The sequence below is a fragment of the Chiloscyllium punctatum genome, chromosome 11 (assembly GCF_047496795.1).
Source record: "Chiloscyllium punctatum isolate Juve2018m chromosome 11, sChiPun1.3, whole genome shotgun sequence".
Classification (NCBI taxonomy): Eukaryota; Metazoa; Chordata; class Chondrichthyes; order Orectolobiformes; family Hemiscylliidae; genus Chiloscyllium; species Chiloscyllium punctatum.
The window spans coordinates 86,081,557-86,109,039 of record NC_092749.1 but is presented as its reverse complement, the minus strand read 5'-3'; the positions used below and the strand labels follow the sequence as shown (position 1 = coordinate 86,109,039).

The 27,483-nt window shown below is 42.4% G+C and overlaps 1 protein-coding gene across 2 annotated transcripts in view; it reads left to right on the top strand.

The window, feature by feature from the left end:
- Positions 1 to 361: 361 nt before the first annotated feature.
- The window catches only part of unc93a (unc-93 homolog A), an 89,475-nt gene continuing 62,353 nt past the window's right edge, over positions 362 to 27,483 (top strand). Inside the window, exons 1-3 of one of the 2 annotated variants that reach the window (XM_072581184.1) lie at positions 646 to 755; positions 5,315 to 5,422; positions 25,853 to 26,034. In XM_072581184.1, coding sequence (XP_072437285.1) covers positions 25,928 to 26,034 — 107 coding nt within the window. In that variant the 5' untranslated portion in view covers positions 646 to 755; positions 5,315 to 5,422; positions 25,853 to 25,927. Of the gene's footprint in view, positions 756 to 5,314; positions 5,423 to 25,852; positions 26,035 to 27,483 lie in introns of both variants that reach the window. The other variant, XM_072581183.1, reaches the window with a different exon arrangement.

Sequence of the window (27,483 nt, the reverse complement as noted above, 5' to 3'; positions counted from 1 at the left end):
GCAGAAGTAACATTAATTTGTCTATATCCCACAGTTACTACCACTTACCCTGGCAGAGAATACTTCATTGAGGGACACTCCAAAGTATACTGCACTCCCCTCCCCCCAAATGTTCTGAATAACAGTGGTGCCCCACAGCATGATCGTGCCTTCTCACCTTTGTTTGACTCAATATACAGCTTCGCTCCTTTAAACAAACTTACCCTTGACAGACATAGTCAAGATAAGACTTGCTTGACTCCAACATTAAGGGTCCCTCTCCATTGCTGTCTTGTCTGCCTCACACTGCCTTCTGGGACGTCATCAATCCAAGCCCAAGCCCTGATCGCACCAAGCTCTCCCACCCGAGAACTTCCAACGGCTCTGGGTGGGGAACGTCATCACATCACTAACACCGTGTTTAAATAAAAACGCGGTCACACTCCAGGCCGAGTCTCTCCGCGTTAGCAGTGAGTTCTTTCAACTTACTAGCACTCTGTCCCGCCCTATCATGTCAAGCGCCTGAACTTTGGTCACCCAACTGACATCAACACAGAAAGCAACACAGTGGGACGAGAGAAAAAGTTAACTGTGGGGGTGTCTCCTGAATCCTTCACCGCCTTTGACACACTGGAGTGGTCACCGTCGTCGTCAGTTGCTGAGTGGTGTTAACCAACATGAACTGGAAAGTCGAAAGAACCACAAAGAATGTTTTAGTCGTCAGCTTCGGATTTTTATTGCTGTTTACTGCTTTTGGAGGACTTCAGAGTATCCAGGTAACTTCCCAGTATAGTAAACAAAACGTTTCACTGTAAATTACAATCTGAAAGTTTAAAATAGATTAATATTCCATATTCACTTCATTGTAACGTACTATTTTGAAACGATGTTTTGATCGAGGTACATTTATATTGCCAAACCACATGCTAACCCCCAAATTCAGTTCCCGTCACAGACATCAGACTTTTTTTTAGCATCCCTCAAGTTATATCTTCTCACTGCAGATTAATCTGATTATTTTGGGGGATATGCAACTGAATTGCTAATAATGGTTTCAGTTATTGATACGGATAAAAGATGGTAGAACTTGAATCGTTCTTTTCAAAAATGTGTCGCTGCGATAATTTATTTGGCAATGTGGAACCAGGTTGTTTCAGATTAATCTGTAAAATTTGCATGGACATGCTTATTGCTACTAGAAGTTTGATTCCGATAATTCAAGTTTTGAGTGACACCACAGGTTTTTATTTCATTTGAGAGAATTCTCTGCTACAAAAAAAATGCAATTTAAAGTTCGCATTGCGCATTGGACAGTAAGCGGATTGCGAAACAGTATTCCATTGTCCTTTGAGAATTCCCATTCTACCTTACATGATTTTGTTTTACCCTCTTATTGCTCCATTGAAGGAGAGAGTAAGAAATATTGCTACTGCAATCAGCATTCCAAAATAGGCAAACTAAACTGCAGATGCTGGAAACCTGAAACAAAAACGGAAATTAATGGAGAAACACAACAGGTTGATATTTCGGTTCCAGTGACCCTTCTTCAGAATTTCTGTTTTTGTTAGAAATGGGAGTTCACAGCGTTATTTCATAACCTAGAGTAAGCTAGGATAGCTCCAGAAATATTCTCTGTAATAAAAGGACAAGAAGCTGTGTTGGTTTATACTATAATATACAAATAGGAGGGCTAAATTTATTACAAGGTACAATAAATTCCATTATTGCTACTATTACGGATATGAAGAATTTATGTAATAACATTTGTCAAAATAACATGTGAACGTAAACACAGGTAGTTAAGGATGAGGTCATATTGATTTGCATGTATTTTGTCAAAGATTTGGCAATGATTTGTGGAATGACTGGAATTGTGTTCCTGACAGTCCACCCAGCCATAGAGTAAAGGGAAGACCTTTGAGAATGGAGAGAAGGAGAAACTTTTTCAGCCAGGGAATGGTGAATCTATGGAATTTATTTCCACAGAAGGCTGTGGAGGCCAGGTTACTGAATGTATTTAAGATTGAGATAGCTTCTTGAGTATTAAGGAGATCAAGGGTTATGGGGAGAAAACAGGATAATGGGGTTGAGAAACTCATCAGCCATGATTGAATGGCAGAGTGAACTTGACGGGCTGAATTACCTAATTTCTGCTCCTATGTCTTATGGTCTTAGGTCTTATCATATAATGTGCTTCATCATATTTTAAGGACTGGTTTTTTCTTGGTTTGATTGATAACAATGAAGTTTTCTGTGTGTACTGGATAAAAGTATTCATCATTTTCTCACCAATTTCTTGATCTTCATACACTGAAATCTGCTTTGTGAAAATTTGTCCTTTTGACGTTAGCATGCCATGTACAATTTTCTTGTATAGATTTATTGCAAAGAACACAATATCAATGATGCCACGGACGAGTGGGAAAATGAAATTTGTGCATACTGTTCAATGTGCAACAAAAAAGTTAATTTTTGCAGCAGAGAATTCTCTCAAATGAAATAAAAGCCTGTGGTGTCACTCAAACTATTGGAATCAAACTTTAAAAAGCAATGAGCATGTACATGCAAGCTTTACAGGTTAATCTGAAACAAGCTGGTTCCGCATTGTCAGAAGTATTACCACAGCGACAAATAAGGGAGCCTTATAGGTGAATCCTCAATTACACATTTCTTTGAAAAGAATGATTTGAGTCCTACCAGCTATTGTCCATATCGTTAGCTGAAACTGTAATTGGCATTGCATATGTCATTATGTTTGTTCTAAAACTAAACGATGAGGAAGATGTGTACAAAAATGTTTGGAAGCTTTTTTTGCAATCCAGATGTTATCTAATGCATTGATTCCTCATAGGGACCATGATATTAATCAGCATTTTATAATTGTTCCCATGAATTACAGTACTTTTTCAATTATCAGAACTGCTATTACTCATGATGATAAACTTTTCTGTTGTTCTCTGCTGTAATATTTTGTGCTATGATTTAAATAGACTGATGGAACCAGCTTTTTTTTAAAATTCTTATTCTTGAAAATTGATTTTGAAAAGTTACTGCATCTGTTACCCTTCTGTTGATTATCAGGCACCCAAGTTTTTCATTTCTATCTCAATTTCTATTTCCATTCTGTTCAGCCATTTTCAAGCAATATTGCTGGAAGTTTTTGTACAATAGTGTCTGCCATAATGAATGCTTTTCTGAGTTTCAGAATCTGTTAAGACCTTCATCTCAACAGGTAGAGTGGAGTAATTTTTTTTGTCATTTCTACCATTTACAACTGATACAGTAAAAGATGAGACAGCGTTCCTCCAGTACCAAAGTTCTACATGGACAGCACAAACTACATGATCATACAAACAGCAGCATGAAATGCATAAGAAGTGCAAAACATGCAAATTACAGTGTAAGAAAAGAATGATGCAATTCAGCAATTCAAAGTCATGCAAAGAATTTCAGATGGGAAAGACTCCGATCATACAGTTAAGGAGCCTGATGGCTTGGGGGAAGAAATTGTTGCACAGCCTGCCATAAGAGACAGAATGTTCCATATCTTCTGCCAAATGGCAGAAGGGAGAAGAGTTTGGGTGAGGAGTGTGTGAGGTCTTCCACAATTTCCAATCAGGTGCTGAGGAATGATAGTGTTAAATGCAGAACTGAAGTATATGGACAGAAATCTAACGTAGATGTCCTTCTTCTGTAGGTGGGTGAGGGCCAGATGGAGGGTGGTGGAAATGGCATAATCTGTTGAACAGTTGGGATGATCCACAAACTGCAGAGTGCAGAGTGAAAGGGGCAGCAAGGTCTTAATGTGCCTCATCATGAGCCTCTTGAAACATTTCATGATGATGGGTATTAGCGCAACGGGACGGTAGTTGTTGAGACAGGACGCTGAAAATGTTTTCAGCATGGGGACAATGGTAGTGGCCTTGAAACATGTTGGAACAATGGCGCAGCTCACGGAGATGTTGGAAATGTCCGTGAGAACATCTGCCACTACATCAGAGCACCCTCTGAGCACTCTGCCAGGGATATTATCTGGCCTAGTAGCCTTATGTGGGTTAACTCTGCAAAGGGTTTTCCTCACATTGGCACTGGTAAGACACAGCACCTGGTCATTGGGAGGGGCATGGACTTCCTTGCTGCCATGTCATTTCGTACTTCAAAATGTGCATAAAGTTGTTCAACTTATCTGAGAGGGAGACATCACCAGCACAAGCAGGCGATGCTGTTCTGTGGTTGGTGATGGCCTGAATGATTGATCCAAGAATGATTGAACCTCTTAAAGAGTTTAGTAGTAGAATGACCCTTTAACATGATTTCATGTTTGATTACAAACCTAATAACACATGGTATTGCAATTTTTAATTGGCATTGGGATAGGTTTTTTATCCTCTGCATCAATAATAAGTTTGAATTCAGGGTTGCTGTAGATTGTTAACATTCTTTCCCAGTGGTTTTAAAATAATTCCCATTGCTATTGCATGCCTTCTAAGATATCAGAAATATGTGGGAGGAATGGATATTGGCAGCATGAGGGTGACATGGTGATAGGACTTGTCTGTTCTACCACATCTAATGACTTATGGAAGGACAGGGCAACAGATGAATAAGAACCTAAGTGTTCCTCTCCAATCTACACATTTTCTTGACTTGGAACTATCTCATTGCTCTTTCACTGATGCTGAGTCAAAACTGTAGTTGCAGCTACACCAGGTGGACTGTGATCATTCAAGAAAGCAGTTGATTACTTCCTTCCCAGCTCATTACTACTTTCCCAAGTTCAATTTGGAAGAAGCAACAAATACTAACTTTGTCAGCTGCACTTGGATTCCATGTGGTAATAAAAAAAAGTAGCTGTTCGTCATGCTGAAGTCCACAGAAATTGAATACATTTAATTTAAAAATAATCTGATCGTTAACTTCTAAGCATAGCATTTTGATATCCCTAAATGTAACATTGTCAGCATTGTTTAAATAAGGTAACATTTATGGTAATACTTTCCACAACAATTCCATTATGTAAAGAAATTTGCAATTCAGAGGAAACCAAGAAAATGTAAATTTTCTTCTGTTGAATTAATTACCAATTAACAAAGTCCATTGCTCATTTAGTACAACCATAAATAGCATGCTGTCAATCTCAAATAACTTAGGTTATAAACAACTGCAATAAAATAGTAATTAGAATAAGATACTGAATCAAAACTGAAAAATAAATAAAAAGCAAACTTATTAGAGGAATTGCAATTGCAAACAATACAGATAACTTCTACACAGAAACACTGAACTCTTTTAAACAACCTGTTACTTGTAGGATTTTTCTTTTATTCATTCACAGGATGAGGGTGTCGGTGGCTAGGCAGCATTTATTGCCCACCCCTAATTGCCAAGAGGGCAGTTAAGACTCAACCACATTGCTGTGTGTCTGGAGTCTGGGCCAGACCAGGTAAGGATGGCAGCTTCCTTCCTTGAAGGACATTAGTGATCCAGATGGGTTTTTCCAACAATCAATAATTGATTTATGGTCATCATTAGACTATTAATTCCAGATTTTTATTGAATTCAAATTCCACTATCTACTGTGGTGGGATTCAAACAAGGGTCCACAGAACACAATCTGAGTCTCATGATTATCAGTCCAGCAATAATACCACTAGGCCATCACCTCCCCTAAGTGTGTAACATCACTGAACCAATTTGGATCTGTTTAAAGTAATGCAGAGCCAGCAATATGCACTTAACCTTTCAGTTTCTGCTCTCTTCAGTCTATGCTCTAGCTCTCAACTACTTCCTGCTGTGAGACCAATGGCATCTCCATTTTATCAATATTTGGTGTTTGTTCCTGTTAGGGTTCTGCATTCATTAGTGATTCACCTTCACTACTGCATGTTTTTTAGTATGGTGGACTCTGTACTTAGCATTCTGTGTTGATCCAACTAGGTTGGCAAAATTTACAAATATAAAGATAATGATGATGAAGAAATATGCAGCCTGTCTCATGTATTAATGATTTGCAATGTAGTCATGTAATCTTCAAACTGAGGCACAAAACATATTAAAAATCCAGGCCAGGAAATAGAATAAAGAGTTCGTGTCTAACTGCCGTTTACATGATCAAAAGTATTCTAGGAGACCATGCTCCTAACTAAAGCTATAAGGTTTTTTGTACAAGGTTCTCTTGTTCAAAGGAATTCAGCAAATTTAGCATTCATCAGACCTGAATGAGGTTCCCCAAATCTACTATGGATGCCCCAAATTCAGGTCCAGTGACCCTTCAAAAATGATTGTAATTAGTAAATGTTTGGAATATATGCTGAAGGTGGGGTAGAGGGAGGGAGGAGGGAGAGGAGTGAACAATAGGTAGAGATGAAGTCAGAGAGAGAGAGAGTAAAACAGATGGACAGACAAAGGAATGGGCAAAGGTTAGCCTGGGGAAATCAATAACTGCTAATTTGGACCATTTATGACATATACACCAACCTTTTCGTAGCTATAATCTGTTCTGAAGAAAGGTCACTGGACCTGGACATTTAATTACACATTCCATAGATGCTGCCAGATGTTTTGAGTTTTATCAGGAATTTATGTTTTTGTTTTTGACTTCCAGCATCTGCAATTTTTTTTGTTACACACACATAGAGATTAAGTGTAAGAAGTTAAAAAGTTAAAAGATATATGGATCCGTTGTTATTGGAGGTTCATGAATGGTAAATAGTGGCATGTTCATAGCTGAAGAGTGGAGTTTGGGATTTTTGGCTTTGCTACTTAGTTACAACCCTTTTGTTCTGTTTCCTTTTTGCAGTGGTTGGCTGTAGCCCTCAGAGCAAGTCAGTCTTTATGTTGTTTTATTTTGTTTTGACTAGCCTGTTGGCTATTTGGCTTCCAGCATTCGGAGCCATCGAGACATTGTACCTGCTATTCAGGGATTACTCGTGGGTGGTTCTTTGACTTTAATCTCCACAATATAGTAGCACTGCAACCCAGGTAACAACAGACAAATGCCACCTTCTACTAGCATACCTCCTTCCACTATTACACCTTCTTTCAAAAACATGCACAGACTAGGATTGTATTTAGTTTTTAACCACCTTCTTAAAATATATTCCGAGAGGGACAAAACACAAATAAATGTTTGCTGAGGTGGATCTCTGCTAAGAGAGTTAACATAGTTGGCCCCATCATTATCACTTCCGGTTATCTCTCTTTTTCTTTCTGTCTTTCTCTCTGTCTCTGTCTCTCTCTGTCTCCATCTCTATATTTGAAGTTTCCCTAGCACTCAATAGGTACAACATTCCATGAGTTGCACCCAGGACTAACAGTTGCAGTTTTTTTTTCTGTGGTAGTCCAATTTAAAAAATACACATTTTAGAATTAAAAGTAAACTATCCACAGCACTTTGGGGCTCTGATCCATTGCCATGATAACAGTCAGGAGGGAATAGGCATATCCCATGAAGTTTCATGGTGTTAGATCAGGCAATGAAATCTCCCTCTTTCAGATGATAAGTTAGTGCTTCTAGTGTGAGGAAAGTAATAAAGGCATATGTTTATTCTGGATGGTGTCTTCAATGCCTGATTACTAAAAATGCTTCGTATCCACTTCTGATCAAGTTAGTTGAGTCTTGAAGGACAAAATCTGTCTTAGTGAGTCTGTAGTAGGTGGTGAATAAACCAAAAAGAGAGGAAATCGTACTTGATCTTGTCCTTTTCAATCTGTCACAGATGCATCTGCTCCTGATAGGAATAACCACAGTATAGCCCTTGTGATAGAAAGCTGCTTCTACCCATGCCTTACATTGTGTTGTGTGACATTGCCACTGTACTAAATAGAATCAATTCAGAACATGTTTAATTCCTCAAATTTGTTGAGGACAGGAATGGAAGCAAGAAAATGAGGAGCAGGTGAAGAGGTTCCCAGTATGACAGGGACACCAGAGTATTTTAAAGGTAAGAATGCAGAGTGGGAGCAAGGGGCTTTTATCACTGATGGTAAGCAATGAAGAGAAGAACAAATTAAGAAGGCTCAAAAGATGGCACTGCACACCCAGAGAGTAGGAATTACGGTTGGGAATAGACTCTGGGAAAGATACATTAGCTCTAAAGAAAGGAGTGGAAGCAGGAAATGTGGAAGTGAAAGGGACAGAGAATTTCCAGTAGTGATCAAGGACACTGGGGACTTGGGTAAAAAGAATGAGGGATGAAGAGGAGCAACAAAAGACATTTCCAATGATGATGAGGGCGGGGGGGATTCCAGTCGTTGTATTGCATGTATCTACCAACAATATAGGAAGAACTAGGAAAGTTTTCAGATGATTGGCCAAAGTATAAAGAATGGCAAAGGATTATGAAAAGCTTAATCAGGAGGAAAAATTAGAATTAAGGAGGAAGCTAGCTAGGATTGTGAAAATTGATGATAAAAGTTTCTACCAGTATTTAGAAAGGAAAAACGTACATCTAGTGTTGGCCCTCTTGAGAGCTGGATTGGGGAGTTAATTGTGGACAATAAGCAAATGGCAGATGAAGTGAACAAATATTTCACTCCTCTCTTCACTATAGAAGATTCAAAAGCAAATCCAGTAAAAGATAGAAATCAGGAGTTAGAGAGAGAGGAATTTAGCTAAATTACAATCACAAGGGAAGTGGTACTAAACTAATTAATACAACTGTGGGCTGAACAGTCTCCAGGTTCAGATTGACTATCATCCTAGAGTCTTAAAAGTTTATTAAGGAGGTAGTAGATTCATTGGTATTAATTTTCCAAAATTCCCTACACTGGGCAAGGATTCCGTTAGATTGGAAAGTAGCAAGTTCAAGAAGTGGGGGGGAGTCAAAAAAACAGGAAGCTACCAACCAGTTACCTTGACATCTATGGTTGGGAAGATGTTTGGGAATGATTAAAAATGTTATAACTGTACACTTAGAAAAACTAGAGGTAATTGGTAAGAGTCTGCGTAGTCTTATCAAAGGAAAATTGTGTTTAATCAATTTAGTGGAGCTCTTTGAGGGAGTGGCATGTGCTATGGCTAAAGCAGAGCTTGTACATGTCTTTTACTTGGATTATTATTTGATAAGGTTCCACATCAAAAGATATTGTGGTAAGTAAAAGTTCATAGTTGTAGGGATAACATATGAGCATGGATAGCTAAGAGTCTGAAATTTTTTTTTACTATTGGCAGGATGTAATGAGTGGAGTCCTGCAGAAGTCTGTGCTGAGATCTCTATGTAAAATTTACATCAATGAAAGCATAGTAGCTAAATTCACAGATGACATCAAGTTAGGTGGGAAATAAATTGTGAAGAAGACACATAAGGAAGTTAGATATAGGTAGATTGAAGAGGTGGGGGAAAAAATCTGCCATATGGGGTGTATTGTGGGAAAATGTGAAGTTGTTCACTTTGATAGGAAGGATAAAAAGCAAAGTATTCCTTAAATGGAGAATGGTTGTAGAATTCCATGGTGCAGAGAACTTCAGATGTTCTGGTGCATGAGTCACAAAAAGTTAATATGCAGGTACCACATATAGGCGAAAGTGAGGACTGCAGATACTGGAGATTAGAGTCGAGAGTGTGGTGCTGGCAAAGCACAGCAGGTCAGGCAGCAGCTGAGGAGCAGAAGATTCGATGTTTTGGGCAAAAGGACTTCATCAGGAATGAGGCTTGTGAGCTGAGGGGGTGTGGAGATAAATGGGAGGGGAGGTGGGGCGGGGGGAAGGTAGCTGAGAGTGCGATAGGTAAATGGAGGTAGGGCAAATGGTGATAGGTCAGAGAGGATGGTGGAGCGGATAGGTCGGAAGAAGATGGACAGCTCATGAGGGCAGTGCCGAGTTGGAAGTTTGGAACTGGGATAAAGTTGGGGGAGGGGAAATGAAGAAACTGATGAAATCCACATCGATGCTGTGGGGTTGGAGGATCCCGAGGCGGAAGATGAGGCGTTCTTCCTTCAGGCGTCGGGTGAATAGGGAGTGGCGAGAGAGGAGGCCCAGGACCTGCATGTTCTTGGTCGTGTGGGAGGGGGAGTTGAAGTGGTCAGCCACAGGGTGGTGGGGCTGGTTGGTGTGGGTGTCCCGGAGATGTTCTCTGAAGTAGGTGTCCTGTCTCCCCAGTGGAGGAGACCACATCGGGAGCAACGGATACAGTAAATGACATGTGTGGAAGTGCAGGTAAAACTCTGATGGATTAGAAGGCTCCTTTTAAGGCCTTGGACGGAGGTGAGGGGGGAGGTGTGGGTGCAGGTTTTGCACTTGGTGTGGTGGCAGGGGAAGGTGCTGGGTGCAGAGGGTGGGTTGGTGGGTGTGTGGACCTGATGTGGGAGTCATAGCATTAGAGTCATAGAGATGTACAACATGGAAACAGACCCTTCGGTCCAACCCCTCCACGCCGACCAGATATCCCAACCCAATCTCGTCCCACCTGCCAGCACCAGGCCCATATCCCTCCAAACCCTTCCTATTCATATACCCATCCAAATGCCTCTTAAATGTTGCAATTAAATGTTGCAATTGTACTAGCCTCTTCTAGCAGCTCATTCCATACACGTACCTCCCTCTGCATGAAAATGTTGCCCCTTGCGTCCCTTTTATATCTTTCCCCTCTCATCCTAAACCTATGCCCTTTAGTTCTGGACTCCCCAACCCCAGGGAAAAGACTTTGTCTATTTACCCTATCCATGCCCTTCATAAGTTTGTAAACCACCATAAGGTCGCTCCTCAGCCTCCAACACTCCAGGCAAAACAGCCCTAGCCTGTTCAACCTCTCCCTATAGCTCAAATCCTCCAACCCTGACAACATCCTTGTAAATCTTTTCTGAATCCTTTCAAGTTTCACAACATCTTTCCGAAAGGAAGGAGATCAGAATTTCACACAATGGTCTTCATAGAAAGCGGATAGGGGTGGGGAGGGAAATATATCTCTGGTGCTGGGGTCTGTTTGTAGGTGGTGGAAATGGCAGGGGATGATGCAATGTATACAGAGGTTGGTGGGGTGGGAGGTGAGGACCCAGGGAGTTCTGTCCTTGTTACAGTTGGAGGAGTGGGGTTTGAGGAAAGTGGATGAGATGCGCTGGAGGGCAACATCAACCATGTGGTGGGGAAATTGTGGTTTTTGAAGAAGGAGGCTATCTGGTTTGCTTTGTGGTAGAACTGGTCCTCCAGGGAGCAGATGCAATGGAGGCAGAGGAATTGGGAATAAGGGATAGCATTTTTACAGGAAGCAGGGTGGGCGGAGGTGTAATCCAGGTAGTTGTGGGAGTTGGTGGGTTTGTAGAAGATGTCAGTGTTGAGTTCGTCATTGTTAATGGAGATGGAGAGGTCTAGGAAGGGGAGGGAGGTGCTTGAGATGGTCCAGGTGAACTTACGGTTGGGATGGAATGTGTTGGTGAACTGTTCAACCTTCTCGTGGGAGCTCAAGGTAGCGCTGATACAGTCATCAATATAACGTAGCAAAAGATGGGGAGTGGTGCTGTTGTAACTGCAGATAATAGATTGTTCCACATAACTGACAAAGAGACAAGCATAGCTGGGGCCCATGCGGGTACCCATGGCTACCCCTTTGGTCGGGAGGATTCAAAGAAGAAATTATTGAGGGTGAGGACCAATTCAGCCAAACAAATGAGAGTGTCAGTGCAAGGGTACTGGTGGGGACATCAGGAGAGGTAGAAACAGAGAGCTTGGTAGCCCTCATCATGGCGCATAGAGGTGTGTCAGGACTGGCTGTCCATGGTAAAGATGAGGCATTCAGGGGCCAGGGAAATGGAAGTTTTGGAGGAGGTGGAGGGTATAGGTGGTGTCTCAAATGTATGTGGGGAGTTCCTGGACCGAGGGGATAAGACAATATCAAGGAATGTGGAGATGAGTTTGGTGGGGCAGGAACAGGCCGAGATGATGGGTCAGCCAGGATTGTCAGGCTTGTGGATCTTGGGTTGGAGGTAGAATTGGGTAGTGTCGGATTCCCGAGCTATGAGGTTGGAAGCTGTGGACGGGAGATTCCTTGAGGTGATGAGGTTGTGTGTGGTCTGGGAGATGATGGTTTGGAGATGGGGAGTGAAGTCATGGTCGAGGGGGCAGTATGAGGAGGTGTTTTCAAGTTGGCACCTGGCTTCAGTGGTGTAGAGGTCAGTGCGCCAAACTACTACTGCACCCTCCCTTGTCCACTATTTTGATGGTGAAGTTGTGGTTGGAGCAGAGGGAATGGAGGGCTCCACATTGCGAGGGTGAGAGGTTGGAGCGGGTGAGGGGGTGAACAGTTTGAGGTGGTCAATGTCCCAGCGGCAGTTGGAAATATAGAGATCGAGGGTGTGTAACAGACCGGCATGGTGTGTCCAGGTGGATGGAATGTGTTGGAGGCGTGAGAAGGTGTCCTCGGTGGGTGGGCGGGAGTCTTGGTGACATTTACTAGATTTATAGAAATTAGGTGGATTGACTGACAGATTGTTTTACTCAGATAAGCTGAGATAGTCTAGGCTTGTCTCCATTGGAGTGTAGGAGAAAGTGAGGACTGCAGATGCTGGAGTATAAGAGTTGAAAAATGTGGTGCTGGAAAAACACAACAGGCCAGGCAGCATCCGAGGAGCAGGAGAATCGACGTTTCGGGCATAAGGCATTACAAAGTTGGAGTGTAGAAGAGTGAGTGGTGACCTCATTGAAGTATATAAGATCCTAAATGGTCTTAACAAGGGAAAAGACAGAAATGAGGAGCACTGCTTTAAAGTTAGGGGTCATCCTTTCAGAACAGAAGAGAAGATTTTCTTTTCCTCTGAGGCTGAAGTTCTCAGGAGGTACTAGAAGCAGGGTCATCAAATATTTTAAGGATAGAGGTGGATTGATTCTTGTTAGGCAGGAGTGTAAAGACTTATTATGTTGATGGGAAATAAGAATTTGAAATGGTCTTATTTTTTAAATCAATTGGAATGCCACCATCTGTCATGGTGGATTTGAACCCATGTCCCCAGACTTTCACCTGGGTTTAAAACCAGATTACTCGTCTAATGACATTTCCTCTGTGACTCAACCATGATCATATTGGATAGTGAAGAAGGCTGGATTGGCCAAATAGTCTACTTCTGCTCTTACTTTGTATGCCTGCTTGTAACTTTGTGGTCAGTGGTCTTCCCTTGAAGGGATATAGTATTTTTTTTTAATCACAGTGATAGGCATTCTAATGAAATTTCTCCCTTGTAAAGTTTCTGGTTTCAAGTGGACAAAGTTTGTAGAATGGTATGCCCTGTAAGAAGTTATTTCTTGTTTTCTGTGACACTGTGGGGTAGTGTGATCCACTACAGAAATATATTGCCCATCTTTGGTCAAGTCTTTCTTAATATAATGACTTCAGGACACTCTAAAGTGCTTCATAATCAATTAAAAGCTTGTTGAAGTGCATTCACTGTTGTCTCAGAAAAGCAATACTGTCATGTTTTAGTGACACTGATTGATGGAAGGACTCTTTTTGAAATTGAGCCATGTGTTGTTTTGTGTCTGCCTGAGAAAGCAAGCAGGGGATTGGTTTGACATTTCATCTAAAAGTACCTTTGATTATGTAGCACTCCTTCAGTTCTGTACTGAAATATCAGCCTGAAGTATATGCTCAAGTTTTTGGCGTGAGACTGGGAAACTATCACTTCTGATACCTATGTGACTTCAACCACTAAGCTGAGGATAACTCCAGAACCTGGCGTAAAGGAGAGAGATACTGTTATGGGAGGAGTGGAAAGGCAAGGAGTGATTAGGGATAGTCAACATGGCTTTGTGCGTGGGAAATCATGTCTCACAAACTTGATTGAGTTTTTGGAAGAAGTAACAATGAGGATTGATGAGGGCAGAGTGGTAGATGTGATCTATGTGGACTTTAGTAAGGCATTTGACAAGGTTCCCCATGGGAGACTGGTTAGCAAGGTTAGATCTCACGGAATACAGGGAGAACTAGCCATTTGGATACAGAACTGGCTCAAAGGTAGAAAGCAGAGGGTGGTGGTGGAGGGTTGTTTTTCAGACTGGAGGCCTGTGACCAGTGGAGTGCCACAAGGATCGGTGCTGGGTCCTCTTTTTGTCATTTACACAAATGATTTGGATGCAAGCATAAGAGGTACAGTTAGTAAGTTTGCAGATGACACCAAAATTGGAGATGTAGTGGACAGTGAAGAAGGTTAAGACCATAAGACATAGGAGTGGAAGTAAGGCCATTCGGCCCATCGAGTCCACTCCACCATTCAATCATGGCTCATGGGCATTTCAACTCCACTTACCCACATTTACCCCGTAGCCCTTAATTCCTCGAGACAACAAGAATCTATCAATCTCTGCCTTGAAGACATTTAGCGTCCCGGCCTCCACTGCACTCTGCAGCAATGAATTCCACAGGCCCACCATTCTCTGGTTGAAGAAATGTTTCCGCATTTCTGTTCTGAATTGACCCCCTCTAATTCTAAGGCTGTGTCCACGGGTCCTAGTCTCCTCGCCTAACGGAAACAATTTCCTAGCGTCCACCCTCTCCAAGCCATGTATTATCTTGTACATTTCTATTAAGTCTCCCCTTAATCTTCTAAACTCCAATGAATACAATCCCAGGATCCTCAGCCGTTCCTCATATGTTAGACCTAACATTCCAGGGATCATCCGTGTGAATCTCCGCTGGACACATTCTAGTGCCAGTATGTCCTTCCTGAGGTGTGGGGACCAAAACTGGACATAGTACTCCAAATGGGGCCTAACCAGAGCTTTATAAAGTCTCAGTAGCACAACGGTGCTTTTATATTCCAACCCTCTTGAGATAAGTGACAACATTGCATTCGCTTTCTTAATCACGGACTCAACCTGCATGTTGGCCTTTAGAGAATCCTCGACAAGCACTCCCAGATCCCTTTGTACTTTGGCTTTACGAATTTTCTCACCGTTTAGAAAGTAGTCTGTGCTTTTATTCTTTTTGCCAAAGTGCAAGACCTCGCATTTGTTCACGTTGAATTCCATCAGCCATTTCCTGGACCACTCTTCCAAACTGTCTAGATCCTTCTGCAGACTCCCCATTTCCTCAGTACTACCTGCCTGTCCACCTAACTTCGTATCATCTGCAAACTTCGCTAGAATGCCCCAGTCCCTTCATCCAGATCATTAATATATAATGCGAACAGCTGTGGCCCAACACTGAACCCTGCAAGACACCGCTCGTCACCAGCTGCCATTCTGAAAAAGAACCTTTTATCCCAACTCTCTGCCTTCTGTCAGACAGCCAATCCTCAATCCATCCCAGTAGCTCACCTCGAACACCATGGGCCCTCACCTTGCTCAGCAGCCTCCCGTGTGGCACCTTATCAAAGGCCTTTTGGAAGTCTAGATAGACCACATCCACTGGGTTTCCCTGGTCTAACCTGCTTGTCACCTCTTCAAAGAATACCAAAAGGTTTGTCAGGCATGACCTCCCCTTACTAAATCCATGTTGACTTGTTCTAATCAGACTCTGCTCTTCTAAGAATTTAGAAATCTCATCCTTAATGATGGATTCTAGAATTTTACCAACAACCGAGGTTAGGCTAATTGGCCTATAATTTTCCATCTTTTGTCTTGATCCTTTCTTGAACAGTAGGGTTACAACAGCGATCTTCAAATCATCTGGGACTTTCCCTGACTCCAGTGACTTTTGAAAGATCTCAACCAATGCCTCCGCTATTTCCTCAGCCACCCCTCTCAGAACTCTAGAATGTATCCCATCGGGGCCAGGAGATTTATCAATTTTAAGACTTTTTAGCTTTTCTAGCACTATCTCTTTTGTAATGGCGACCATACTCAACTCAGCCCCCTGACTCCCTTTAATTGTTGGAATATTACTCATGTCTTCCACTGTGAAAACTGACGCAAAGTACTTGTTAAGTTCTCCTGCTATTTCCCTTATCTCCCATCACTAGGCTTCCAGCATCAGTTTGAAGTGGCCCAATGTCTACTTTTGCCTGTCATTTGTTTCTTATGTATTGAAAGAAACTTTTACTATCATTTCTAATATTACTGGCTAGCCTACCTTCATATTTGATCCTCTCCTTTCTTATTACTCTCTTTGTTATCCTCTGTTTGTTTTTGTAGCCTTCCCAATCTTCCGATTTCCCACTGCTCTTGGCCACTTTATAGGATCTCTCTTTTTCTTTAATACATTTCCTGACTTCCTTTGTCAGCCATGGCTGTCTAATCCCTCCCTGGATAATCTTTCTTTTCTTGGGGATGAACCTCTGTACAGTGTCCTTAATTATACCTACAAACTCCTGCCATTTTAGCTCTACTGTCTTCCCCGCAAGCCTCTGCTTCCAGTCTATTTTTGTCAGTTCCTCTCTCATGCTCTCATAATTACCTTTATTTAACTGTAACACCATTACATCCGATTTTGCCTTCTCTCTTTCAAACTCCAGACTGAACTCTACCATATTATGATCGCTGCTTCCTAAGGGTTCCCTTACTTTAAGATCTTTTATAAAGTCTGGTTCATTGCAAAGCACTAGGTTCAGAATAGCCTGCTCCCTTGTGGGCTCCATGACAAGCTGTTCCAAAAAGCCATCCTGTAAGCATTCCATGAATTCCCTTTCTTTGGATCCACTGGCAACATTATTTACCCAGTCCACCTGCATATTGAAGTCTCCCATGATCACTGTGACCTTGCCTTTCTGACATGCCTCAGATTGCAATGGGATCTGGACCAGATGGGCCAATGGGCTAAGAAGTGGCAGGTGGAGTTTAATTCAGATAAATGCGAGATACTGAATTTTGGGAAAGCAAATCTTAGCAGGACTTATACACTTGATGGTAAGTTCCTAGGGAGTGTTGCTGAACAAAGAGACCTTGGAGTGCAGGTTCATAGCTCCTTGAAAGTGAAGTCGCAGGTAGATAGGATAGTGTTTAGTATGCTTTTCTTTATTGGTCAAAGTATTGAGTACAGGATTGGGAGGTCATGTTGCGGCTGTACAGGACATTGGTTAGGCCACTGCTGGAATATTGCATACAATTCTGGTCTCCTTCCCAGGTTGTGAAACTTGAAAGGGTTCAGAAAAGATTTACAAGGATGTTGCCGGGGTTGGAGGATTTGAACTATAGGGAGAGGCTGAACAGGCTGGGGCTGTTTTCCCTGGAGCATTGGAGGCTGAGGTGTGACCTTATTGAGGTTTATAAAATTATGAGGGGCATGGATAGGGTAAATAGGCAAAATCTTTTCCCTGGGTTCGGGGTGTCCAGAACTAGAGGGCATAGGTTTAGGGTGAGAGGGGAAAGATATAAAAGAGACCTAAGGAGCAACTATTTCAAGCAGAGGGTGGTACATGTATGGAATGAGCTGCGAGAGGGTGTGGTAGAGGCTGGTACAATTGCAACATTAAGAGGCATTTGGATGGGTATATGAATGGGAAAGGTTTGGAGGGATATGGGCCGGGTGCTAGTAGGTGGGACTAGATTGGGTTGGGATATCTGGTCGGCATGGATGGGTTGGACCGAAGGGTCTGTTTCCATGCTGTACATCTCAATGACTCTAAATATATTGCATCTACTGGTTCCCCTTTATCTATCCTTCTTATTTGCTCCTCAAACAATCTAATAAATGTGTCAGATATGATTTCTCATTCATGAAGCCACACTGACTCTCCTTAATAATATTCCATATTTCTAAATATTCTGTGTAATAACTCAGGCTGGTATCCCATCACCAGGTCATCCTTTATTTACATGTACATAGTACTGATCCAGCTAGCTCCTAGAGTGAACAGAACATTTGACACTCCTGTTTATATTTGTCAGCCAAGACTCCCTGATAAGGGCTGTTAATCTAGTCCAATCAGGAAACTCATAATCTATGAGATCCACCTGGCTGACCTAGTTCCAATCACTACATCTCTCCCCTGCTCAAGTCCTGGAATGCAGGCACATTTTTTTTCCCAGTAGCTTTTCTGGGGTTGTTTTCACACCAGGTCCAGTTCCTACTACTTTTCCTCAGATACTAGCGGCATTCACTGGACCATAGTCTGCCCCTCATGCCCAGAGTATCTCAGCCAAAATTTATCTTCAGGCAGTCACAGCGTCAAGGATATGACATCTGTTGTGTCCATCTTGTCCTCAGAGGTTTTTCCGCTAGGCGGAGGGGGAGAACTCACAGGTTCTGATAGCCTTGCTGGATATTCTGAGGGGGCTGGGTATGTTTTGCTCCTGCCCTGATTGAGAGATTGCAGCTTTGGTATGGTCCACATGCTTGTTCAGGACCACCTCTCCTATACAAAATTTGCATGCCATGGGACCTGACCTTGTGTTGATCCTGCGTCTGACCCATGCAGGGCCATTGCTGTGGTTTTGACACCAAACTCCCTTCCCTGAAGTTAGATGCCTCTCTTTCTTCAAGGAGCGTTGTGTCTGGTATTGGCGTTCCTGGTAGCATTTTCACAGACATGCACACACGAGCTAACCTAGTGCCAGGTAGTCTCCCCATTAGCAACTCTGCTGGAGCTATACTTGTATGTGAAGGGTGTTCCTATAATCGAACAAGACTCAGGACAGTGTGGTATCGAGTGAAGCTTTAGGCTGTTTCTTTGGCCATGCCTTCAAAGTTTGCACTGCTCATTCTGTTGGACCACTGGACAGTGGATGGTATGGAGCTATCCTTACATGCTGAATTCCATTTGATTTTAGGAAAATCTTAAATTTCCTGCTGGTAAATGATGGCTCATTGTCTGTGACCAACACCTCTGGGGGTCCAGGTGTTGCAAAAGAAGCTTGCAACTTTTCAATTGCTATCCCCACTATGATGAATGAACTCTATGCATGTTCAACCACTATTGCTAAAAACACAGTTCATGAAAGGATCAACATTTTTGATATGTAACTGAGTCCAGGGTTTACCCGGCCATTCCCACGAATGTGGGGTTGCTACCGGTGGTAATCTTTGTCCTTGGATTAGATTCCCTACAGTGTGGAAACAAGCCCTTCAGCCCAACATGTCCACACCGACCCTCTGAAGAGTAACCAACTCAGACCCACTTCCTTCTGACTTAATGCACCTAACACTATGGGCAATTAGCATGGCCAATTCACATGACCTGCACGAGGAAACTAGACTACCCAGAAGAAACCCACGCAGACACGGGGAGAATGTGCAAATTCCATGCAGTCGCCCGAGGCTGGAATCGAACCTCGATCCCTGGCGCTGTGAGACAGCAGTGCTAACCACTGAGCCACCGAGCTAGTCAGTTGGTACTCTGAGCACTGTCACACCAACATAGCTGTGTCAGCATCCAATCCTGGCCACCAGATACTAACACCGTAATTTTCAAAATCCCTGGAAGATCCTGGTGCAGTTCAGCCAGTATCTGTCAGTGATTTTTGCTCAGGCCAATTGCTTTTGCTCCCCTTAATAATATGCCTCCTGTATGGTGATCTGGTCATGCCAGGTACAGAAACATTTCAGTTCTGGTTGTGATGGCCCTTTTGTTTCCCCCGTCACAAGCATCTGTTTTAGTTTTGCCGGGCCAGGATCTTTTTGTGTCCACAGTCGGATATTATCAGCGGTGACTGGAAGGGTGTCCAGAAAGTTTAAAACTAGAACGGTCTCTTCTAATGGCAGCACCACTGGTGATGTATCTACCAATGGAATGCAGCTCCAGGTCGCCGTATTTGCCACTTGACCTCCTGGATGGTGTTCCAACTTGTAATTACACACACACAGAATAAGAGCCCACTGCAGAATTTGACCTGAAGCTATAGGTGGCAGGGCCCTGTTCTCTTTAAGTAGTCCTAGCTGGGGTTTTTGGTCCATTACTATTACAAATTCACATCCATAAAGGTATTGGTGGAATCTACACTAAAGATAACGGCAAAACGTTCCTTCTCTATCTGGGTGTATCTTCATTCAGCATCAGTCAAAGTTGGGGAAGCATCTACTATCGGGCATTCTGCTCCGTTGGGCCACTGTTGAGCCAAAACTACTCTTATATCATACGTGGAGGCATTGCATGTCAGCGCCGCATCTCACTTGGGATTATAGTGTTAGAAGATGATAGCTGCTTCTACACCTCCCTAAACGCTACATCTTAGCTACAAGACCATTTCCAAGAATGACCCTTTTTCATTACCAGATGTGAGGGTGTAAGGATGGAGGCCAGTTTACATATGGGTTTTCTATAATAATTCACCAACTCCAGGAAAGACTGAAGTTCTGATACAGACATGGGAGCCAAGGCACCTTTGATCGCCCTCGTTTTATCTTCGAACAGGTGTAACCCAGTCTTGTTTACTCTGCAGCCCAAGTAGATCACTGGGAGAAACAGTTAAGGACTATTACCAAGTTCTCTAAATGCCCTTATTGATCATCCCAGTTATTAGCAGGTAAATGGCGACTTGGGGTAGACTTTGTAAAAATGTTCTCCATCATCCACCAGAAAATGGCACAGGCTGATGATACCTCAAACTGCAGTTTCATATATTGGTACAAACCCTTTAAGGGTATTAATTGTAGCATACATTTGGGAATGCTCATCTAATCACAATTGCAGGTTCGCATGGCCCATGTCCACCTTTGTGACGGACAGACACCCTGCCAGTTTTACGCGAGGGTTTGAGTATTTATCCAGATGCGAAAAGTCGTTTACCATTTGTTTGAAATCCCCCCAAAGGTGATCCAACCCATCGGGCTTCACATCCGGCATGACTGGCAATGCCCATTCCCTAAGCTGTACTGGTTTGATGATTCCTTCACTTCCATCTCCTGATTTCTGCCTCTACTTTTGCACATAAGGCAAATGGCACTGGGTGGACCTTGCAGAATCATAGAATTACTTCCTGGTCAACATGTAAGGTGACCTTTGCCTCTTTGATAGTCCCTAAACCTTTCTAAAACACTTCCGGATATTTTAAATAGGACTTCACTCAGGCAGCCATTTTCTAATAGAAAAATATTGGATCAATCACGTTGAATCTTTCTCAAGCAATGTCCCCATTAAGCTTGGGCCTGAGCCTTTTACTACAACAAGTGGTAACTGCACCAGTTGCTTCTCATAAGAGACTGGAACTGAAGTTGTACACTTAATCTGTAAGAATTCCTTGGTATAGGTTCTCAGCCTGGCCAAGGTCATATGCAAACTGAAGGGTTGGAGTCCAGAGAGAATTTTGATAAAGACCAGTTCTGCAATCACTGAAATAGCCATGTCAGTATCAACCTCCATTAGAACTGGGTAACCATTTAATCAGACATTTTATTTTGAGTGGTTCTGATTTGGATGTTGCTAAGCAATTTAACTGTTCCAAACCAGTTGTAGGTGGACTTTCCAGGATGTGCTCTCTCCTGGATATCAGCCTGTGAGTTCTCTTATACAATTCCAGCCTCATGGGACTCTATTGCTATCTCGAGTCTGTGCTCTGGCAACAACTACAATGGCCTGCCTGCCCAGATCCTCTCAAGTTTTAACTATTTGGCTGAGACTTAGATTTACTTAGGGGCTTTGCTGTGGGCTGACCTAGAATCCTTCTGTTCAGGATATGACCTGAGTAAGACTATGCAATTTCCTTCACCTAAGTGGTGTTCCCCAAGCTCAGTCAGCCTGCTGAGAGCTTTCACTTCCATTGGTATACCCTGTAACTCATGTGCTCCACTTGCCCATGTTCTCTAATGACAAAGCCAGCAGTACTGCCTTTTCAAAGTCCAGTTGGGCTTCAGATAGTGGGCACGTTTGCTTGATCATATCATTAATCTCACATATAAAATGATCTCCCAGCATCTCACTTAGGGTTAAACTAAAATCTCATGCCTCTGCCAGTCATCTGAACCTCATCAAAAATCCCCATATGGTTCTCAAACAGCCAAGCCAAACTGATTGCTTTTCATAATTAGAGGAGGCTTGGGGTTGTAATATTCCTTAACCAAATCCATCAACTCTTGAAATGTTTTAGTAACCTGTGCTTCAGAGAAAGCTGGGCTTCTAATAACCGAGAAAACTCTGGGTCCACAAGCTGTCAGGAGAATAATTTATTGCTTTTCATCTGCATCAATGGCATTTTCCTGGAAAACATAATGAATTCTTTCCACATACCGGGCCCATTCTTTGGCAGGATTGAATGGGTGAAGCCTCCCAAAGAGTAGCATAATGCCAGACATGCCTACCCAAACTCAAAATTGACTGTTGCAAGTAAATCTCTTCAGGGGCTGGTATCCTATCACCAAGTCACCCTTTATATACGTATGCTGAGTACATAACACTGACCGAACTAGCTCAGAGCTGGCTCCTAGAATGAACAGAACCCCTTACATGCCTGTTTATATCTGTCAGCCAGGACTCTCTTTTTGGGGCTGTTAACATGGTCTGATCAGGGAACACGTATTCTGTGTGATCCACCTGGCTGATCTTCTTTCAATTCCAGCAGTCTGCTTTTCCATCACTTATAGTAGACACTAACGTTTTACCGATGCCAGACACTAACTGCATTTTTCTAATACTGGATTTTTGTCTTCCTCCCTTTTTGAGTAAGGATGCTATATTCAGAGTATAATGGGGCCTGGAGCAGATGGGCCAATGGGCCGAGGAGTGGCAAATGGAGTTTAATTTAGATAAATGTGAGATGCTGCATCTTGCAAAGGTAAAACAGGGTGGGATTTATACACTTAATGTAAGGACCTGGGGAGTGTTGCTGAACAAAGAGACCTTGGAGTGCAGGTTCATAGTCCTTGAAATTGGAGTCACAGGTAGACAGGGTAGTGAAGAAAGGGTTCGTATGCCTTTATTGGTCAGTGCATTGAGTACAGGAGTTGGGAGGTACAGGATATTGGTTTGGCCACTTTGGGAGTATTGTATGCAATTCTGGTCTCCCTCCTATGGGAAGGATGTTGTGAAACTTGAAAGGGTTCATGAAAGATTTACAAGGATGTTACCAGGGTTAGAGGGTTGGAGCTATCGAGAAAGACTGAGAAGGGTGGGGCAATTTTCCCTGGAACATCAGAGACTGAGGGGTGACCTTACATAGGTTTATAAAATCACGCGTAGGGTGAATAGCCAAGGTCTTTTGCCCATGACCAGGATGGGGGGAGCGTCTAAAACTAGAATGCATAGATTTTCGATGCGTGGGGAAAAATTTAAAAGGGACCTAAGGGGGAACTTGTTCACAGTTCACAAGTTTGTGATTACATGGCTTTTTCTTTTAAATGACTCCTTCCTATACCTTTAGCCCCACATCTTTGAGAGAATTGCTGTTTGAAAATTCTATAACTTGATGTGATCTTTTTAGTAGAAACCAAAATATTGACATTTTTTTGTTAGTGCAGGTGCCAGCCTGGTTGATGTGCCCATCGCATTTTCAAAATTATAATGTGACGTTCTGCCAGCTGGAGTTCACATTTTAAAAAGTGACATGAAATAAAACTTCTCCTGATTAAATCTCCAGCTTTAAACTTTTATAGACCATAATTGGCCCAGATCTCCAGATTATCACATGCTGGATAAGTGACACAAACTTCGTATTAGAACCGAAGCCCCAATGTGCTGATCTCTGTTGAAATTGTCAGGAAAGTTTGAACTTCGCCTGGGCAATTCCCCTTTATCCTGAGACCCTCGGCAAGAGTTTCAAACTCTGAATCCAGCTTGGAGACTTTGGGACAATTCTGCAGTACTTTTTAAAATTAATTAAAGACATCACTGGCTAATTCAGTATTTATTGTCCATTTGTAATTGCGTAGAAGCCAGTTTAGAGTGAACCACATTGCTGTGGGTCTCGAGTTAGGTTTAAGCCAGATCAGGAAAGCATGGGAGATAGATTTTCCTCTCTAAAGGATGTTAGTGATCCAAGTGATTTTTTAATGACAATCAACAGCAGTCCAATGGTTGCCTTTAGGCCAGATTTTTATTCCAGATTTTAAATCAAATTCAAATTTTATTACTTGCTATGGAGGACTATAAGTCCGTGCCCCAGAACATCACCTTGTGGTTGAGCATTACTAGTCCAGTGAGATTATTATGATGTACGGTTTCCCCTAAATGGAGTCATAGAGATGTGCAGCACAGAAACAGACCCTTCAGTCCAACTCATCCATGCCGACCAGATACCCCAACCCAATCTAGTCCCACCTGCCAGCACCCGGCCCATATCCCTCCAAACCCTTGCTATTCATATACCCATCAGATGCCTTTTAAATGTTGTAATTGTACCAGCCTCCTCCACTTCCCCTGGCAGCTCATTCCATACACATACCACCCTCTGCGTGAAAAGGTTGCCCCTTAGGTCCCTTTTATATCTTTCCCTTCTCAACCTAAACCTATGCCCTTTAGTCTGGACTCCCCCACCCCAGCGAAGAGACTTTGTCAATTTACCCTATCTATACACCTCATGATTTTATAAACCTCTATAACATCACCCCTCAGCCTATGACACTTCAGGGAAAACAACCCCAGCCTATTCAACTTCTCCCTATAGCTCAAGTCCCCCAACCCTGGCAACATCCTTGTCAATCTTTTCTGAGCCCTTTCAAGTTTCACAACATCCTTTCGATAGGAAAGAGACCAGAATTGCATGCAATATTCCAGAAGTGACCTAACCAATGTCCTGTACAACTGCAACATGACCTCCCAACTCCTGTACTCAGTACTCTGACCAGTAAAGGAAAGCATATCAAACACCTTCTTCACTATTCTATCTAACTGCAACTCTACTTTCAAGGAGCTATGAACCTGCACTCCAAGGTTTCTTTGTTCAGCAACACTCCCTGGACCTTACCATTAAGTGTCCTGTTAAGATTTGCTTTCCCAAAATGCAGCACCTTGCATTTATCTGAACTAAACTCCATCTGCCACTTCTCAGCCCATTGGCCCATCTGATGAAGATCCTGTTGTAATCCGAGGTAACCCTCTTCGCTATCCACTAAACCTCCAATTTTGGTGTCATCTGTAAATCCTAATTGATTAGTCACCCAGACTAAAACCCACACAAACTACTAGGTAACTACAGAATTGACCTCCCAGCCACTCACTGACTCCAAATCCTTACCCTGACAGTCCCTCACTGGTACCCCTGACATCCTGACTACTAACTACCCCCTGCCAATCCCCCATCCTCCCTTCCCAAATCGTGATCCCAACTGCTCTTCCTGACCATTTGTCTAATCCCCGACCAGACCTCAATAAACACTTGATATTCCCCAGCTGCACATAATCTGACTAATCCCAGATACACATACCCACTTACCAGCTCACCTAACTACCCAGCTCACATGTGGTATCACCTACCATCCTATCCACCGTGTTACCTCATCCACCTACCAGTCATGCAGCTGCTATGCTGCCCAACTTGCAATCATACTCAACTGTCCTTTGCAACACCACTGGCACTTCACTAACTTTCCAACCCTTCCCATTTACCATTTTGTCAACCTTCTATCTGATCTGTTACCCCACCCACCTACTTCCTGCACAGTAATCCAATTACATCAACCTCCTACCCACCCTACCAATTCACCTAATGTTCACTAACATTCAGACTGGACATTTAAACTTACCATATGGCAGATGGTTCTGTGAAAGTATACAGAGACATGGCCTGGCACCTCTTGACTCTACTTCATTCAGATGAAGCACTCTGAGAGATAGTGTCAACATTTCTGGAGAAGCTGGTTTGAAAGATCCGGTAAGAAATGTTGAGTTGTATTGATTCAGAGAAATGTTCTAACAAATTCTAACGATGAATGCTGCTCCTCAGAAGAGGAACCAACATATTTCGTAGGTCTGTTCCAAATTGTTTTAGTAAAGGAGAACAGACAGACTCACTATTGTTTTTGTGACTATATTTTTTTAAAAAAGTGATCAAATCAACTGCTTTATTTATTTTGGATAGTGCCTGAATCTTTGTAATTTACATCATGTGACTTATCTCCCCTCTTGTTTTATTACTGTTTTACAGAGCAGTTTGAACAGTGATCAAGGCCTTGGCTTGGCCTCATTAAGTGTCATCTATGCAGCTCTTATCCTGTCTTCAATGTTCCTTCCACCGGTGATGATAAAATATCTTGGTTGTAAATGGACCATTGTTATCTCCATGTGCTGCTACGTTGCATTTTCAATTGGAAATTTTTATCCTAGCTGGTAATGATATGTACTAAGCTTTTACTAATATTTTCATTGATGTGCTGGAATTATTCTACCTGGGCCCCGATCTCTTGCCATCAGGCTAATTCTTTCCAAAAAAAAAGCACCCAGAGTTTAAAACTGGACTCCTGTGGGGTTCAAAAATGGAAAATCCTTGCTCCAAGATCAGATTGCTATCCAGAATCCAGATTTGGATCCTGTCCCCTTCCCGTGGAGCCTTGTGTCAGATCAACTTGGTCCTATAGCTTGCTGTAGGTGGACCCTATCCAAATTGCATTCAGTCCAGTAAGTTAAGCAGAACAGCCAGGATCAAAATATCAATATTTAAATTCATGTATTCAGATATCAGGCAGAGTAAGTTTAAAGACACATTGTTTGGATTGTTTGGAAACATGTGATGGTAAATGTACCAAGGATCCCTTGAGCCAGATCCTAGTACAATTTTAGGAATTTACAAATGAACCTGTTCCAAGATGTTATTAGATATTCTAGAATAGGTGGGACTTGAACCCATGCTCCTTGGCTCAGAGGTAGGGATGTTGCCACTGAACTGCAAAAGTCCCTATTCTTTCAATTTTATACTTGTCCCACTTTATTGTGATATTAAGCTTCTGAATTAAAATGGGGAGATGTATTGGGATGTTAATAAAATGGTGAGGTCATATATTTCAGTTTCCAACTGTATCATGTTCAATTATCATCTTAATGGTACAAAATACTGACCAGGATTAATACGCGCTTTAGAAAAATGCACATATCTAAAGCCATTAGGTACTTTGCAAATATTTACAGAAATACTCGTCTCTCAGATAATTTTGTTTTATTTTAACTATTGATCACTGTGCATTTTTCCTTTGCACCTTCTGCTGTCTTCTCTTCCCAATGCACTAAGAGGCCAAAGGAGCTGAATTTTCATCATGAAGGTGGGAAAAAAAGAGTTGGGTCAGCTTCCCTAACATCTATCAATGCCCTCACCCTTGTCTCTACTCTTCGATCTTTTTTTTCCTTTGTATCACTCGTTCCCCTCCTCAAGATGCCTAAATGTTCAGTGCTGTGCCCTTCCTATATAAGCTGCCATTCTTCATCTCCAATGGTCTCACTTCCTGAGGGTGCAATATTTATTTCAAGATATACCTTTCCTGGTGCTCATGCGGGCTCCAAACAACCTTGCTCACAATTCTATGCTCAAGTGATATCAAGACGTGATGACCCCCTGATGTGCCAAACTTCATAATGATGTCTCTTTTCATGACTTGCGATGACTGATGTACCTTTCAGTTCAAAGGGGTAAGCCCTTTTACTTGTGATAAACACTAGTTACTTTTTGAAACTTTTCTTGTCTCTTCCACTTGTCATTGGTATGGTTCATGTGCCTCTGCCTTAAGCTGGCCTAAGGCATACTGCTGCTGAATGCCCCCAGAACACTTCAAATCTCCATCAGAGATA